An 18948-nucleotide genomic window follows, 5' to 3' on the forward strand; every position below is an offset into this window, starting at 1 on the left:
GGTGCTTCACTTTGGGAGGTGATTGCAATTACACAATGTATGTTCTCGATCGCACTGGAGCTGAACAATGCAACGGCGATATCTTGAATGCCTTGCAGGATCTGCTTTGCGTATATGCTCTGACTGATGTGTGGCAGATACAACATCCTCGGCAGCAAGGGTTTTACCGTCACGAGAGGCCGAGTTGACAGGACAGTGTCGCAATCAAGGATCGACCGATTTTACGCTTCAAAATACATTTGGAAATAGTGCTGTTGCATCCTGTATCAGGGCTGCACCGCTGGCAGAACATCAACTCATTATACTTCATGTTAAGATACAAAGACTCCCATGGGGATCGGCAAACTGGCATTTTCATGATGCCCTTTTGGAAGACGCCATCTTCACTAATCTCTTTGAGAACTGCGCGACTCAAATGCCTGGGGAAGTATGCAACGATACGACCATGATATTTGTTTATGTTGAGAGCACGGTCCGCAGCATAATGCAAAGGCAGAGGATGGGGGACAATCCAGGCCTACCACATGGTGAACAATTAATGTCTAAAAGAATTCGAGAAAGAGAAGGCAAAAGGGGCATTGATACGCTCACGGTTTAAATACACCCTTGACAAGGACTCTGGCTCAACACTTTTCTTCTCATTAGGGAAGCCAAATGGTTTCCCTATTCGCCACTAGGTGGCGGTGAGGTCACCACGGTGCTTGTGCCAGGCTAAGTGCAGTTCAAGGCCACGTGAGGTGTCGAACGCCCGCTGGCAGGAGGTCACAGGGTAGACCCAGCAGGTTCCATGGGTTGACTGACTGAGATGACTGACCGATGCACCACTTGTGCCCCCTACTATGCCAACTCACTGTGTTTTAGCCACCCGGCGTTGATTACAATGGGGTCCTCCGTGTCCTCAAACAATAATCAAATAGCCCCAAAAGTTGCTCAACACTATAATAATCTCTTTTTCCCAGAGTGCATATCTACACATGCCCTAAAGGACATCTGGAAGGATTTGTCTCTGTTGGGCGAAGAAGAGGGATGGCTTCTTGACATAGGTAGAAAAGAGTGACCAAAGAAATGGCCGTGAGCCGCTCTGGCCAGGAACAAATCGCCAGGGATTGATGGACTAACAGGAGAGATTTATCAGCATTTTTGGCACTCTGTGCAGAAATACTACAACGATGTTCTAGAAGAAGCAGTGGAGAGTAACATGATGCCTAAGTCCTGGAGGATAGCAGTGTTTAGACTGCTCCCAAAAAAAGGTGATCTTAAGATACCTGAAAAACTGGTGTCCAGGTCTCAAGTGTTGTGCACAGATTATATGATTCTAGCTAAGGATGTGTCCACAAGGCTTAAACGGGCTTTTGGCTCAGGTTATAGGCAATTACCAGTCATGCACTGTTCCAGGGAGGACCACTGATGATGGGATTTTCCTAGTCAGAGATCAAATCACTCGGTCTGAACATTGGGACTTTCCGCTGGCTTTACTCTCCCTTGATCAAGATAAATATTTTGACAGGGTTGACCATGGGGAATCTACTCGGCACTCTTCAAAGCTTTTGGATTTGGAGCTAACTTAATACAAATAATCGATTTGATTCATAACACGTCCCAGTGTGTCATCAAAGTTAACAGGGCACCAACTGCTCCTATAGAACTCAGTCAAGCTATCAGACAAGGCTGTCTGTCCTATGTCAGGGCAGCTCTACACCCTCGTCGTGGAACCTATTCTGTGTCAACTTCGATGAAGGCTCAACTTGCTTAACCGTGAAGGAGCCCAATATGAAAGTGACTCTCACAGCAGATGCTGACGACATTCTCCTCCCTCTTACAAGGCTTTGACAACACTGAACGGATCCACGGGTGCCAAGAGGTATATTCTTGTGCGTCCTCCAGGATGAATTAACAGAAATGCAGTGGGCCCACTCGTGGCGCAGTGGGACGAAGCCCAGTTCCGTGAGATGGCCAAAGCAATCACGGGGAGGAAAGGTGATGCCTTCAAAATATTGGCGTGCTCCTGGGGCCTCTGGAGATAAACTGCTACAGAGTAACCGGGATACTTTGTAAGGGTGAGTGAACAACCGGAACCTTGGGGGCGCCTTTATAAAAACCCTCACGTTTGGAGGGAAAACCCTGGTCCATGAACCAGCTGGCTGCGTCTGCAATGTGGCCCTGCTTTTTTTCCCCTCGTTCCGCCGGCTCATTTGATCGGCAAACTTCAGAGGACGTCACCTCATTTCTGTTGGTCACATAGGAAGCACCGTGTGGCCGCTGCCGGAGTCTTAGGCTTTGTCACCGCAGGGAGGCGGGCAAGGTCTCGTGTGCGTACGGAGTCAACTGTCCACCCTTCGCTTGCAAGCCGTGCAAAACTTTCTGTACACCACCCCATCGCTCATGCGGTATTCCACACCATCTTCTTTTCTCAGTAACCTGGAGGGGGGTGCAGTGCAGCAATTATAAATTAACATCATGGGTAACCCCGCTAACGCAGATTCCCAATTTTTACAAGAGTGTCCTACAGGCCTGGGGTTTCCCCGTCAATACCCGAGTGAATAAACCCCGGTCTGCATCAGACCTCACTCTCGAACAGCTTTTGCGGAATCCCGACACGGGACTAACCCTCTCTTGTGGGCTTAGCCATTGAGAAGCGTTACATTCGATGCGCATCTCACTAGGGTAGGCGATCTGGTGAAACCGGGCAAGCACGGTCAGTGGCTTCTCTCTACCCAGATGGCTGCAATGATGGGACTGCATTCAATAAGAATCGCCGCAAAAATTGCGGAAGTCTCGCTCAAAAGCAGTGGGGGGCACGCCTGCCATGAGTGTTGGTGACGTGTCAGCTCCTGGTCGTCCAATGTTACCGGAGCTGACTGTCCAGTCGGCAAGAAAAGTACCCACTTCCTTTTTTTAGCAGAGCGACCGGGAAGAGCACTTCTCAAATGTCGAATGTAATAAACTGTACGCTCGTGTGGTTTGCTTTCATCATCGACAAGTACGAAGGTCGCGCAAAAGACCAGGCTTGGAGAGACTCGATGCCCTGCAGCGATCGTGTAACCCTCACTGGGAGCTGTTCGACCCTACCCCATCATTCTCAACGCCAGGGTGACCCGAGCTGGAGCATTGCCCACGGTACGGTGACCACAAAGAGTTTTCTGGCACACTACACAGGACACCAAGCCAGAATGTTTACTGAGTGGTGAAACCTGAAACGGCTGCCCATCAGTGTTGACATTGTAAAAGCCTCAACTCGCTTTTTAAAGCACCTACGCAATATCTTGCTGAAATGTTAAACTTAAATTTCTCCCCAACGATTCTTATTTTTGGATATAAAGGGGGAATGCAGGCAAAGATATAGTAGAGGGCTTGGTGAACTTTTTAACAAACAATGCCAAACTGGTGATATACAGGGCCGGAAAGTGCGCATATCGAATAAAACGGCTTGGCGCATCTTCAAGGTGCTGGTTTCTGCCAGAATTTGTCTGCAATTTCGCCATGCTCAGTTGCTCAGTTGACGGGGGGGGGGGGGGGGGGGGGGTGGTGTTCAATCTTTTTTTAGATGTTGAGCTGTAAGAGGGTGCCCTGTGTAATGTGACTGATGGGAGGGGATCGAGCAGTGAGTTTTTTGAGGGTGCTTTTTTTTTTGTTTTCAATCTGAACACAGTACGCGATGGAAATCATGCTACATGGGAAAAAAGTGTAAATATGTTAAGATTTTTTCACGTGAAAAAAAGGTCCGTAAAAACTACAAAAAAAGTAAAAAGCAAAAAAAAATGACACGATAGACGAAAGAAAAGGGGCCAAATAACTGAGCACCTTTGTGTTTCTTCTGATCGTAAAAAAGGGAGCAGAGGGAGGGATAGGGCTCTTAGACAGGAACATGCGTTCACGTCGGTTTCAGGAACCCACAGCAGTGACCTCGTGAGCGACCTCGTGAGCGGGCTCGTGAGTGACCTCGTAAGCGGGCCAATGGCCCCGGCGAGAGCTGAACTCACCCTGCGGATCTGGTCGAGGGTGTGGAGCTCCGGGGAGAGCCCCCCGTGGACGCAGAGGAACTGCTGATTCATCACCGCCGCCAGCGGGAGGCAGTCAAACGCCTCCATGCAGGCATCGTACACGCGGTCAGAATACTTGATACGGCCTGTGGAGCGCCACGTGCAGGCATCGCGCACACAGAGACACGTGCAGGCATCGCACACAAGCAGAGACTCTCCCAGGTTTCCCCCCCCCCCGTGTCTCCCCCCCACGCATCTCCCCCCCCCCGTGTCTACCCCCCCGTGTCTCTCTCCCCGTATCTCCTCCCCGTGTCTCCCCCCCACGCACATACCCCCCGTGCCTCCCCCCCCGTGCCTCCCCCCCGTGTCTCCCCCACGTGTCTCTCCCCCACGTGTCTCCTCACACTCTTGCTTGAAGGTGAAGTACTCTGTGAGGTGGCGACACTCGTGGTTCCCGCGGAGCAGAAAGAGGCTTCCAGGGTAGAGAATCTTCAGCGCCCAGAGATACAGCACGCACTGCGCTCCCCAGAGATACACACACAGCGATATACACAGAGATACACACGTGAGATATACAGAAAGATATACACACGAAATATATACACGGAGACATACAGAGAAATACACAGATATGCACTGAGACAGAGAGATTCACACGGAGATACACAGGTACAGCACGCAGAGATATACACAGAAATATACAGGCAGACCTTTCCATGTTCGGCAAAACAGCGTCCGACAAATAAGTGGACCATTGGGGAGACTGGAGTTGCGTTCCTGGGTCCAAAATGATCGACCCCTCCCTCTTGGTAAAACTCATTCTGCAAGATATTTGCCCATGTTGCTGTACTAAGGCATGCCGAGTCGCTATCTGTCACGTGTGTAAGTGAGAGTGTGTACGGTACCCGTCCGCCCCGAGTTCGATTCCTGCTCACGGCCAACACCGGCGACGATCATCTAAACCGGTTCTGGGCCTCCCCGTGGTGCTGGCCACCCACCCCCTCATGTGCCGTGCCGGTCTCCATAGGTGCTCGCTAACAGCACTTGCCTCAACAGTCTGTAAAAGATGGGGGATCTTTGTTTGTTTGTACAGTACACTGTTCATCCCTCAATTTCACCTCAACGTAAATCCCCTGTCTCGATGACTCTTCCCGCACCTCGGCACTCGTGCCCAACGCTTTCCCCCGACACTGTCGCTTGAACGTTAATGATTCGCCATCTCGTCGTGGGCGAGTGAGTAGATTGAGTGTGAATGGGTGAGTGTGTGGGTGATGAGTAAGTGGGTGGGTCAGTGAGTGAGTAATTCAGTGAGTGGATGGGTGGATCGGTGGGTGAGTGTGTGGGTGGCTGGGTGAGCGGGTCAGTGAGTAGTTGAGTGAGTGAGTGGGTGAGTGAGTGGGTAAGTGGGTGAGTGGGTGGGTGGATCAGTGAGTTGGTGAGTGTGAGTGGGTGGGTGAGTGGGTGTGTAAGTGGTGAGGGGTCACTCACCTCGATGCTAAAGTATCCACGGTCCACGTAGTCTCCCAGGAACAGGTACCGCGTCTGAGCCGGGGAGCCTCCCACCTCAAACAACTTCATTAGGTCATAGAACTGCCCATGGACATCTCCACACACTGGGAAAGGAGGGGGGGGAGGAGGAGAGAGTCAACTGGTGGGAACCACGGTGGCTAGGAGATGTTAACTACTTCGCCTGGTATAAGGAGGTGGGTTCGATGTCTGCTAGTCTATATTTGGAGTCTGCGTCTCTCTCTCTCTCTCTCCCCGTGGTCGTGTGGATTTTTCCCCGGGCCCTCCGGTTTTTAACCTTCACATTTAGAATCGACATCGCAGCATTTAGGAGTATTTGGCCGCTCCTTTAAATTTCTATGCAACTATGGCATCAGCCACTTGGTGGAGCTATCATTTTTGCGATGGCCAGGTGGTCGCTTCTGAAAAAAGAGCTACACAGCTCAGTGGGGCCTTACCTGGTAAAATGAAAAGAGTTTAGTTTTTTAGTTTATTTTAGCGAGTCACATGGACCCCTGGTTACCTAGGTAACCAGCTCTTTACCTAGGTAACGAGGGGACAGATTTCCCAGGTGACCGATCGCCTAAGTCAGGGGTGGGGAACTTCTGGCCCGCGGGCCGTATGTGGCCTGCGAAATCATTTGGTGTGGCACTGCCAAGGCAACCACAGGCGGGACTCGAAATTCAATAAATCTAGGAGCAAACCTGGAAAAGCAGTTGCGAGTAGCAATATCATCAATACCAGCTAACATCGTCACACGCCTCACCAAAGAGAAGCAGTTCCAGCAATCACATTAGGAGTGAGTTAATTAAATGTTTGACCAAATATAACGGGCTAATTTTTTATAAAGATCCAAATGGCCCTTGGCTAAAAAAAATGTTCCCCACCCCTGGCCTAAGTAATCGGCTAACTCGTAACCACAGCCAAAAAGCAAGCGGTAGCCCCCAGTCGAGAGATTATAAATGTAACTTGGCGAGTCGAGCGGTTGCTAGTGGTAACTTGGTGAGTAAACGGCAGTGAAGTTACCCGTGAGCGGTTGCTAGCGGTAACCGGGCGAGTGAGCGGTTGCTAGTGAGCGAGAGGTGCGGGTTACCGGTGAGCAGTTTCTAGCGGTGAGCGGTGAGGGTACCAGTGTGCGGCTGCTAGCAGTGAGCGGCTGCTAGCGATGGCGGTGAGGGTTAACGGTGAGCGGATGCTAGTGGTAAGCAGTTGCTAGCGTTAACTGAGCATTAAGCAGTTGCTAGCGTTAACTGAGCGTTAAGCAGTTGCTAGCGTTAACTGAGCATTAAGCAGTTGCTAGCGTTAACTGAGCATTAAGCAGTTGCTAGCGTTAACTGAACGAGCGGGAGGTGAGGGTACCGATGAGCGGTTGCTAGCGTTAAGCAGTTTCTAGCGTTAACTGAGTGGTAAGCAGTTTCTAGTGTTAACTGAGCGAGCGGGAGGTGAGCGAGCGGGAGGTGAGGGTACCGGTGAGCAGTTGCTAGTGGTAACTGGGCGAGTGAGCGAGTGGCGGTGAGGACCGGCTATCGGTCCTCACCGCCACCGTTTGCTAGCAGTGAGTGGTAGCTAGTGAGCAAGTGGTTGCTAGCGGTGGCGGTGAGTGTACAGGTGAGCGCTTGATAGCGGTGGCGGTGAGGGTACAGGTGAGCGCTTCATAGCGGTTGAGTGGCCGCTAGTGTTAACCTACCGAGCGAGAGGTGAGGGTAACGGTGAGCGGATGCTAATGGTGACCGGTTGCTCGCGGTAAACGAGAAAGCAAGAGATGAGAGTTACGGTGAGGGGTTGCTAGCGGTAACCGAGCGAGCGAGAGGTGAGGGTAACGGTGAGCGGTTGATAGCGGTGAGCAGTTGCAAGCGAGCGGCTGCTAGCGGTAGCCGGGCAACCGAGCGGTTGGTATTCAGGGTTATCGGTGAGAGGTTGCTCGTAAGCGAGAGGCGAGGGGTTAACGTTGAGTGGTTGCTAGTGGCCAAGAGGTGAGGGGTTAACGGTGAGCGGTTGCTCATGTGCGAGAGGCGAGGGGTTAACTGTGAGTGGTTGCTAGTGACCAAGAGGTGAGGGGTTAACGGTGAGCGGCTGCTCGTGAGCGAGAGGCGAGGAGTTAACGGTGAGTGGTTGCTAGTGGCCAAGAGGTGAGGGGTTAACGGTGAGCGGTTGCTCGTGAGCGAGAGGCGAGGGTTACCAGTGAGCGGGGCGGCGATGTCGAGCACCGTGGGCTCCGCGCGGAGCACATCGGCCCCGCGCTTGAGGATGAGGATGGCCGCCTCCTCCTCCACGCGGCCCTCGCGCAGGAGGTGCGAGCGCAGCACCTCCAGGCGTGGGGCCGAGGTCGCCTCATCAAAGAGCTCCCGCGCGGAGAGGCAGCGTGAAGGGGGGAACGGCACCGCTGCACCGGTGGGGGGCATGGGGGAGGGTACGGAGGGGGGGGGGCATAGGGGGGAGAGAGGGAAACGGCAACAGAAAAAGGGAGAGGATACGGGGAGAGAGGGGCACGTGGGGAGTCAGAGGGACATGGGGAGAACGAGAGGCAGGACACGGGGAGAGAGAGGCACGTGGGGAGTCAGAGGGACATGGGGAGAGGCAGAGATGGAGACACAGGGGGAGGGTGGGGGAAGAGAGAGACACGGGGAGAGAGTTATTTTATTCATGATTTTATCACAGTAAGTGCGCGAGCCCGATACAACACGTCAATGGTTTCAGGGGAAGGGGGGAGACAGAAAAACCGTGGGGAATGAGGTGGGCGGGGGGGGCGACTTACTGGCACTTGACCGCGTCTAGGTGTGGGGAAGGAATGCTCGATGCACACCCCAAAAGGGGGTCTTCTGACGGAGGTGAGGGTGAGTGGGTGTTTTTATATACCGGGGGGGGCGGGGTGGTTGGTGAAGGAGGGGCGAGGAGGAAGTATGCAGCAGCGGAGAAAGGACACGCTACAAATCACATGAAAATACACGCGGCTTGGTATGTTGGTGTGGCAATCTCTCCTCTATCCTGGGTCCATCTTATCTTAACCTGCCACGGGGGAGGGGGGGGGGGGGAGGAGGAAGTCAGCAGCATCCTAAGGTGAGATAGGGTGTGGAGAAGGTGGGGTGGAGAAGGGACACTCTACGGATCATACAGCATACACGCGCGGCAGCTTCGAGTGTTGGGGCTGACAACCTCTTCCCCCTATTCTCATCTCACCTTGCTTGAACGTAATTCACACAGCGCCTCAACAAATGCACCGCTCGGAGAATAACGCTACAACGCGCGCGTGTGAATGTAAAGGCAGAGCGAGCTGCGCTACGAACCAAGCGACCTGAGTTCGATTCCCGCTCACGGGCCAACACGAGTAACGGTCATGGGCCTCCCCAAGATCGACTCGACCTCAAATGAGTACCTGGTGCGGTGTGTGTTAACATCGCCACTGGGGAGACAAAGGCGGCCGGGCGTGGTGCTGGCCTCCCACCCCCTCGTGTGCCGTGCCGGCCTTCATAGGTGCTCGCTAACAGCACTTGCCCCAACAGTCTGAATCTTTGTCTTTGTAGATGCGGTGTACAGAATAAATGAGAGGAAGCAATAGGTGGTGAATCTGTGATGATGCGTGAATTCGGTGAAAGCGGAACTGATGATGGTAAATGATGATGATGAACAGATCGAATGAATGGGGTTATTGAGCAATAGCCGTGTAATGAGAATGTGAAGAGGGAAACATTCACGGTGATAATGGTGCTAATGGGGGGGGGGGGGGGGGGTCGTGGGGTGAGCTAGGGAACAATAAGTGAGCTTGGAGTGAGGAGCAGAAACTAAGCAAGCGAAATTGACTGCTTAAAGTGGAGGTGAAGTTTCTTCCAGTGACGAAGGTAAGATGGGTCCCATCTTATCTTAACTGATGAAAGGAACAGGGGAGGGCATCCTTCTATCCCTCCCCCCGCCTCCCTCCACCTTTCCTCGCACATTTTAAACTGAGGCGGTGGTATTTTTTATTAAATAATCTTTATTTTATTATTTCCCTTCTACGTGACGACTTTACCGAAAGAACCAAGAATATGAATCCCTGCAGTCACGAAAGCTTTAAATAGAAATTTGAGGAGGTGGTGTTGGTGATTGTAGGGTGGAGGAGGAGGCCGGGGAGGAGACCACCTGACCTCCAATTCCCCCTTTTAAGGTTGTGGGTGCTGGTGGCGTGAACTATGGCAGCGTGTTACGCCGTTGTCCCCGTGAAGAGGAGGAGGGGGGGGAGGAAGTTCGAGGTCTTTCCAGGTAGCCAAGATGGTTTATTTTTCTGGCTATAATGTTGAAAGCTTGGAGCAGGCCATGTGCTGGGTGTTTATGAAAGAGAACCCCGTCTTTTTTTACATCCCCACTGTGAAGTTTCAATTGACGGAGAGAGGTTGGTGCCGCTTCGTGTCGCTGAAGAAGGCCGATATCTTCTGGTTACTAATTTGCGATGTCCGGGCATGACCAACACACATGTAAGTCGGTTTGTATTGTGCCTTGGATGATCAGGATGGGGCTGTGAGAGTGAGTTAGTTAATTGTATGTATGTCTAATTAACTTCTTTTGCAACGTACATATCCAACCGTGCTAATCTGTGGTTTCTCTGTGGGTCTCTATAGGTCTTGGGTGTCTGTGGGTCTCTGTGTATGTATGTACTTATGTTGAACTTCTTTCGCACTGTACGTAGCTAACCGTGTTAATTAAGTTAAGCCAACTTGGCAAGAATTGGGCAAAACCTAGCCCACTTTTTTAACCCAGGAAACTGGAGAGCAGCACAGACGACGTGTGATTACTAACCTAACATTCAAACGAGCAATAACATATTAAAGAATTACAGTTAAGAGACAAACAACATTATATAGTACTGTTAAAATAAAGACTTAAAAACACATCCGGGACAATGTTGTCCCAAGTGCCCAACCAGGCTGCTATTATTTTTTTATTCAAATTTAATTTAAAAAAATATTGTGAGCACCACCAACTGAACGCTGCGGGGAAAATGTTCGCAATTTAAAAACAGCACAGGACTTGAACGCCATCGGTCCGGCTGAGTACAGAAGGTCAATTTTCCCTTCGGAAGATACAAATGTTTTTTTTATTAAATACAATCTCGTATGAAAATGGGAGTAACAGAGTTAATGTTCTCTTCCCTCTGCTATGGAGATTTCATTTTAGCGAGCCCATTAAATGTGCTTCGTGGAGTGAGGCACCTGGCACACACAAAGTGCTCACCACAAATGAACCACAATTACCTCGCTGATCTCATCCAAGAGCGATAAACCATCGTCACGCAAAATCCAGGTCATCCTCGCAGCAGCAGCAGCAGCAGCTTTTGGCAAGCCATCGAATAAATACGGCCACCACATCGGGCGCTTTCAGATGCGGTTCTGCGGCCGTCTGGAACACTCCTCCTTCCGATATTAGCAAGCCACTGGAGCTGTGCACTTTTAAAATCATCATCTAGATTCACAAACCAATTTCTTTAAAACTGCTTTCTGTGTTTAGTTTGTTGTCCTTCCCCCCCGCACCTCCGATTAGTACGGTTGGGTATGTGCGGTATGAAAGAAGTGCAATATACACACACACACTATATTCTACACTATACACTACCTCCAACGAGCACGGTTGGCTACATACAGTGTGAAATAACTGCAACACACGTACATGCATCTGAGATTAAAAGGTAAGGATAAAGAGTGACATCGAGACTATTCAAGGCCCTGACTGAGGCGCATTGAAAGACTATATCAGAATAGACTATTCAAGTTTAATTTTTATTTTACCAGGTAAGGCCCACTGAGCTGTACAGCTATTTTTTTTAGGAACGACCTGGCCATCACAAATGACAGCTCAACGAAGAGGCTGACCCTCACCACGTGGAAATTTATAGCAGCCGCCAAATACTCTCAACGCATTATTCTAAATGTCGAGGGCAAAACCAGAGGATCCGTAAAAGCGACCACGGGGAGAAATATAGACATGCAAACTCCAAATGTACAATCTTGATTTGAAGCTTTCGTGACTGCAGGAATCCATACCGTTTGGTTCTTTCGGTAAAGTCACGTAGGTATAAAATAAAATAAATCACGACGTTTCGGGCGCAACACAAGCGTCCGTCATCAGGTGGGAAAGCATGGCCTGCTGCTGAGGCAGACTGTTTTAAAAGGTTTGAAATGGGTGTAGCTCAAGGGTCATGAAGAAGTGGTCGGGGCGAGTGATGTTAATGTGCAATATACACCTTTATTCAATATACACCTTTATTCAAGGCATCATGTTTGCAATAACCACCACACAAGCAGTCAAAATGCAAACAAAAAGGACAACTCTCGTAATAATATGCACTGTCCTTGAATTTGATTGGTCCACACCCGAGACAGCTTTTCTTAGAGCCTAGTCTCCATTGGTGTTGGACCAGAAGATGCCAAAAGGCGTACAACTCAAAAACAGCACACTATAAGAGTATTGAGGGCTCGGGGTGAGCATGTACATTATGAGACCTCCTTTGCCAGTAACAAGATATAGGTGTCAGTTTTTGTGCCAGTTAAAAGGGTAAAACCTATTCCTATATCTTGTTACTGCCAAAGGAGGTCTCATAATGTACATGCTTACCCCGAGCCCTCAATACTCTGATAGTGTGCTGTTTTTGAGTTGTACGCCTTTTGGCATCTTCTGGTCCAACACCAATGGAGACTAGGCTATAAGAAAAGCTGTCTCGGGTGTGGACCAATCAAATTCAAGGACAGTGCATATTATTATCAGAGTTGTCTTTTTTGTTTGCATTTTGACTGCTTGTGTTGTGGTTATTGCAAACATGATGCCTTGAATAAAGGTGTCAGTTTTTGTGCCAGTTAAAAGGGTAAAACCTATTCCTATATCTTGTTACTGGCAAAGGAGGTCTCATAATGTACATGCTCACCCCGAGCCCTCAATACTCTGATAGTGTGCTGTTTTTGAGTTGTACGCCTTTTGGTGTCTTCTGGTCCAACACCAATGGAGACTAGGCTCTAAGAAAAGCTGTCTCGGGTGTGGACCAATCAAATTCAAGGACAGTGCATATTATTATCAGAGTTGTATTTTTTGTTTGCATTTTGACTGCTTGTGTTGCGGTTATTGCAAACATGATGCCTTGAATAAAGGTCTCAGTTTTTGTGCCAGTTAAAAGGGTAAAACCTATTCCTATATATTCTAGCCACTTCGGCGCCCAAAGACTGGGAGTGTCACTGCCTTGAAAAAATTATGCCTCACCACAGGACATACGGATAACTCGCCTGTACTAAAAGCCAAGATTCTGTCTTAACTAAAGGTTAATGTGTTCAATATGCGTCTCATAATGTATCTTCTCGTCAATCCAAAGGCCTGTAATTAAATGCACTGACCCCATCTAATGTGAAACCATTCTTAAGACACTTCAATATTAACGGGCCAATGTTATACATCACGCTAACGGCATGACCCCTGACGCACACAGCACTATGTTGAACTTCTTTCGCACCGTGCGGAGCCAACGGCGCTAATCGAAACACTGGCACACAGCAGCACACAGAGACGCACAAAGCTCCCCCGTGTAGCCTTAACAGACTGTTGGGGCAAGTGCTGTTAGCAAGCAGCATCTATGAAGGCCGGCATGGCACGGGGCGGGGGGGGGTGGCCAGCACCACACCCGGCCACCTTTGTCTCCCCAGTGGCCCAGAGGCAATGTTTTAACCCACTGCACAAGGTACTAATTTTAGGCTGAGTCGATCTAGGGGAGGCCCAGAACCGGTTCAGACCATCATCACTGCTGTTGGCTGTGAGATGGAATCGAACTCGGGTTGCTGGGTTTGTAGTTCAGCGCGCTAACCGCTACACTACACAGCAAACTGACTCACACACTGACAGACACAACACACGACACACAGCAGGACACTGACACACAGCAGGACACTGACACACACAGCACACGACACACAGCAGGACACTGACACACACCAGGACACTGACACACAGCACACTGACACACAGCAGGACACTGACAGACACAACACACGACACACAGCAGGACACTGACACACAACAGGACACTGACACACACAGCACACTGACACACACTGACAAACAGCACATGGACACACAGCAGGACACTGACACACACCAGGACACTGACACACAGCACACTGACACACTGCACGCTGACACATACACTGACACACACAGAACATTGACACACATACTGACACACGACACCCACACAACACATTGACACAAACACACGGCACGCTGACACACAGCACACTGACACACACACAGCACGCTGACACACACACAGCACGCTGACACACACACAGCACGCTGACACACACACAGCACACTGACACACACATAGCACACTGACACACACACAGCACACTGACACACACACAGCACACTGACACACGCACAGCACACTGACACACACACAGCACACTGACACACACACACAGCACACTGACATACACATTGACACAGACACAGCACGCTGACACACAGCACGCTGACACACACACAGCACACTGACACACAGCACTCACATACACATTGACACACACACACGGCACGCTGACACACAGAACGCTGACACACACACAGCACGCTGACACACACACATAGCACACTGACATACACATTGACACACACACACGGTACGCTGACACACAGAACGCTGACACACACACAGCACGCTGACACACACACAGCACGCTGACACACACACAGCACGCTGACACACACACACAGCACGCTGACACACACACAGCACGCTGACACACACACAGCACGCTGACACACACACAGCACACTGACACACACACAGCACGCTGACACACACACAGCACGCAGACACACACACAGCACACTGACACACACACAGCACACTGACACACACAGCACATTGACATACACACAGCACATTGACATACAAATTGACACACACACGTGGCACGCTGACACACAGCACGCTAACACACAGCACACTGACATACACATTGACACACACACGGCACGCTGACATACACAGCACGCTGACACACACAGCACACTCACATACACATTGACACACACACAGCACGCTGACATACAGCACACTGACACACACACGGCACGCTGACACACAGAACGCTGACACACACACAGCACACTCACATACACATTGACACACACATACGGCATGCTGACACACAGAACGCTGACACACACACACAGCACGCTGACACACACACACATCACACTGACATACACATTGACACACACGGCACGCTGACACACACAGCACGCTGACACACAGCACACTGACACACAGCACACTGACACACAGCACACTGACACACAGCACACTGACACACAGCACACTGATACACACACGGCACGCTGACACACAGCACGCTGACACACACACAGCACACTGACACACAGCACTCACATACACATTGACACACACACGGCACGCTGACACACAGAACGCTGACACACACACACAGCACAGACATACAGCACACTGACACAAACAAACACGCTGACACACACACAGCACAGACACACACCAGCACACTGACACACACCAGCACACTGACACACACGCAGCAGTAGACTTGGCACACAGCACCACAATGATACACGGCAGCACTGACACACACTGGCACACAGCACACTGATACACAGCAGCACATTGACATACACACACTAGCACATTGACACGTACAGCAGAATACACACAACAGCAGACAAACAGACACACAGCACAATGACACACACACAACAGCAGACACAGCAGCGCAAACATAGAGCAGCACACTTGACACACACTGACACGCAATCCATTAATAGCCCCATCATCATTACCACCACCCACCACCACCACCCCGCTCTCCTTACCACCCCCGGGGGCCCCACAAGGCGCCATTCGCCGCAGAGAACCCAGGCGAGACCGAGGCTTTGCTAATGGCGCTAGGCCGCACAGCCCGAGTCTCGCCTCCAGCTCCGCATGCGCTCAAGACGCCGACCCCCCCCACGCCCCCGCCGCCGCCTCGCCGTCGGCCTCCTCCTGCCGCTCACCCTTCACCGCCCGCTCCGTCGTGGGTAGCTTCCCGTCCTTGAGCGGGGCGGCCATGGGGGACGCGAAGAGACGGAGACCGAGAAGAGAGCGGAGACCCGAGACCCGGATGCGCGGTGACGTCTCCTGGCTGCAAGCCCACCCCCACCCAGCATGGCCGCCAAGCCCCGGCCACGCCCAACATTACTCATCCCAACCCAACATGGCCACCACGCCCCGGCCACGCCCAACATTACCCTTCCCAACCCAACATGGCCGCCAAGCCCCGACCACGCCCAACATTAGACCCCCCACACAACATGGCCACCAAGCCCAACATTAATCCCCACCCAAAATGGCCACCACGCCCCGGTCACTCACAACATTATCCCCCGACCCAACATGGTCGTCAAGCCCCGACCACGCCCAAAATTACCCCCACCCAACATGGCCGCCACGCCCATTACCCCCCACCCAACATGACCGCCAAGCCTCGGCCATGCTGAACATTACACCCAACCCAACATGGCCACCAAGCCCCGCCACGACCAACATTATACCCCACCCATCATGGCCACCGCCCCCAACCCAACAAGGCCGCCAATGGCACCCTGCTCCATTCGCAACGCCAAACCCAGAATAACCCCCACCCAGCATGGCCACCAACCCCCACCCAACATGGCCGCCCCGCCCGCACCGACACAAAAACCCCAACATACCCCCCCCCCCACCGGGCCGTGCCTCCCCACCCAACATGACCGCCAGTCGAGGAGGACCAGCCGCCATCTTAAGTGGGGAAAAGCCAGGGGGGCGTGGCGTTTTGCTCCTCCCCCCACCGCCCTCGGCGAGTCGCAACGCGGTGACGTCACAAACGCAATGCGGCAGCCCCCCCCCCCGGGGCGTCCCTACGCAAAATGGCGGCGGTAGCGTCACTTCGACGCTCACTCAAGAATCAAAATCCGATGATCTATTAAGCTCTTTTTTAAACAAATGTCCAGTAGGGGCAACGGGGGGGGGGGGGGGGGGTCAGGACGTTACAGCAACAACAAAAACAATACCATTTATAAAAATAAAATTGGACCTTTTTGCCAAGGGGCCGTCCATAAATGACGTCACGCACCTTGGGGGGGGGGGTCAGACGTTTGTGACGAGAAGGGGGGGGAGTTTGAGAAACGTGACGTCACATCAAAATGCACAACTTTATAAATAAATATAGACAACACGTTTCTATATTCTTAGTTTTTTCGGTAAAGTCACGTTGAAGAGAAACAACAAAATAACAAAATATATATAAAACAATAAAAAATTCTCACGACGTTTCGACCATAACTCAAACGGTCATCATCAGGTGTGTCGGTTTGCATAAATTTATTTTTAAAAACGGCACATTTATTTATAAAAAAAACGTTGGCGTCACGCGCAGCGATTGGCAGTTTGCCCAGGACTAGTCCATCTATTTTTTGAAAAGAGGAGGGGGGAGACGAAATTTTTTATAATGTATGCTGTCTGAAAGCCACTGTAAGCGTGAACAATCAATCAAGAACTGAAATGATTTATCAAATCTTTCCAATGATTGCTAAGATAGAATCCATCTTCTCGGTTGAAATTGTCTCTGTGCTTGTATATGTGGATAGCCTCATGAACGAATCTCTCATGGAAGCCAGATGGCTTACAAAGAACCTCCGTCTTGGAAAAGTCAATGGCATGTGAGCCTACTGAATTAGAACAATGATCTGCTACGGCCGAGGTGTTGGTCCTACCGTGTTTAAGGTCTGCTTTATGTTCACGAATGCGGTCCGAGACATGGCGTTTGGTTTCTCCAATGTAACTACTACCACAGAGGCAACTTAGTTTGTAGACACCAGGGTATTGTATGTCCGGAATCACATCTTTTACAGACGGAACCAGATCACGGATTTTATGTAATGTGTTGAAACGGACCTGGATGTTGTGTTTATTCAAGATTTTGGAGATCTTTTTTGTGATCCCAGCAATGTAGGGTAAAGTGATGGTTTTGAAAGGCTCCTCAAGAGGGTTCTTCTTCATGGTTTGAGTGATAGAAGAAGAACCCTCTTGAGGAGCCTTTCAAAACCATCACTTTACCCTACATTTCTGGGATCACAAAAAAGATTGAAATAACTAGGCGAATTTAGCATTGAAATAACTGAGTGATTAGCTCGTGACTGGTCACAGAAATGGCTATGTTGAAGTCAAGGCCTACACATCTGAGCTATTCACAGTAACTGGGTATACAATACAATATATAATGAATACTACATAGTGAACCAATAAAAAACTAACATATAAATTACCTGAATGTTATCAATAAACTCTATATTCTCCAATCAGCTAAGCTACCAACAATAAGTCGTTATATATCACAATGCTATATGGCGAAAAAATGGGTGGATTCTTACCCTCAACTTTAGCAACACGGATAGCTACCTTTCTGAAGAGATGCCGCGACTCTAAGGTAATTCCAACCGCATTTACACTAACCTCTGCTGTTGCAACTTCTCTCAATGCAAAACGAATTCTAGCTAGAACTAGCTTCGCTCTTATCTCAGAAAAAATCAGACTTACACGCACCGAACTCGATCAGTTAGAAAAGACACTCTACAAATCACACTTAACATTGACAGCAACAATGTCTACATCGGATTGGGAACATGTAGACAATATGACTACCTCTTCGGCTGCCACTATGTCGACCAAATGTAGGGACAATTTGATTTCCAAATTCAATCACCTCTCCAGCAAAAAATCGGATCCACACACCGAAAAGATAGACGTCAACAAAGTCGTAATTAATCGCAGTAACAGTTCCATTTCTGATGGTCTGAAATCCGTTTTAGCTAAAGGTCTAAATTTTGCTGTCACACCGAGACACTTACCGGTTAATGATATCATTGCCCATGTCGACGTTGCACTCAAGGGCTTGAGTCACATCTCTGCAGACGTAGCAAGATCTGAAATCGCTGCAACCCTCAAAAACGCAAAGTTTCCACCCAGCAACATCAGCAAAGACGAACGTTTTGAATTATCTCAATTAAAAAAGAGGGATGATATTGTCGTCCTCTCAGCCGACAAGGGCAATACCACTGTCATCATGGACAAAACAGAATATAACAACAAAATTCAAGAACTACTCAACGATGGCAGCTATACAAAAATAAAAAGAGATCCCACCAACAGCCTGGTTACCAAAACGAACAAAATCATCTCTGATTCAACAGCATTAATTGATGAGATCAAACGCTTCTCGTTGAAACCCTCTGCTGCCAGACCACCAAGATTATATGGCCTTCCAAAGATACACAAAGAAGATACACCCCTTCGTCCCATCGTCTCTACTATCAACTCCCCCACCTATAAACTGGCACGTTTTCTTGCTGATATACTGCGACCTTTCACTGGAAAAACAATCTCTGCGGTACTAAATTCTAC

At 50.1% G+C, this 18948-nt stretch overlaps 1 protein-coding gene across 2 annotated transcripts in view; it reads right to left on the reverse strand.

Annotated features, from left to right (window-relative positions):
* Positions 1 to 15682, reverse strand: part of LOC116956842 (protein phosphatase 3 catalytic subunit alpha-like) — a 67160-nt gene extending 51478 nt beyond the window's left edge. For both annotated transcript variants that reach the window (XM_032978685.2, XM_076054743.1), the window contains exons 1-5: positions 15525 to 15682; positions 7666 to 7869; positions 5469 to 5593; positions 4385 to 4496; positions 3981 to 4126 (exon numbers count right to left, since the gene is read on the reverse strand). In XM_032978685.2, coding sequence (XP_032834576.1) covers positions 3981 to 4126; positions 4385 to 4496; positions 5469 to 5593; positions 7666 to 7869; positions 15525 to 15579 — 642 coding nt within the window. In that variant the 5' untranslated portion in view covers positions 15580 to 15682. The remainder of the gene's footprint in view (positions 1 to 3980; positions 4127 to 4384; positions 4497 to 5468; positions 5594 to 7665; positions 7870 to 15524) is intronic.
* Between the last annotated feature and the right edge of the window lie 3266 nt (positions 15683 to 18948).

The sequence above is a fragment of the Petromyzon marinus genome, chromosome 68 (genome assembly GCF_048934315.1).
Source record: "Petromyzon marinus isolate PM22_M1 ecotype Great Lakes invasive population chromosome 68, UKy_Petmar_22M1.pri1.0, whole genome shotgun sequence".
Classification (NCBI taxonomy): Eukaryota; Metazoa; Chordata; class Hyperoartia; order Petromyzontiformes; family Petromyzontidae; genus Petromyzon; species Petromyzon marinus.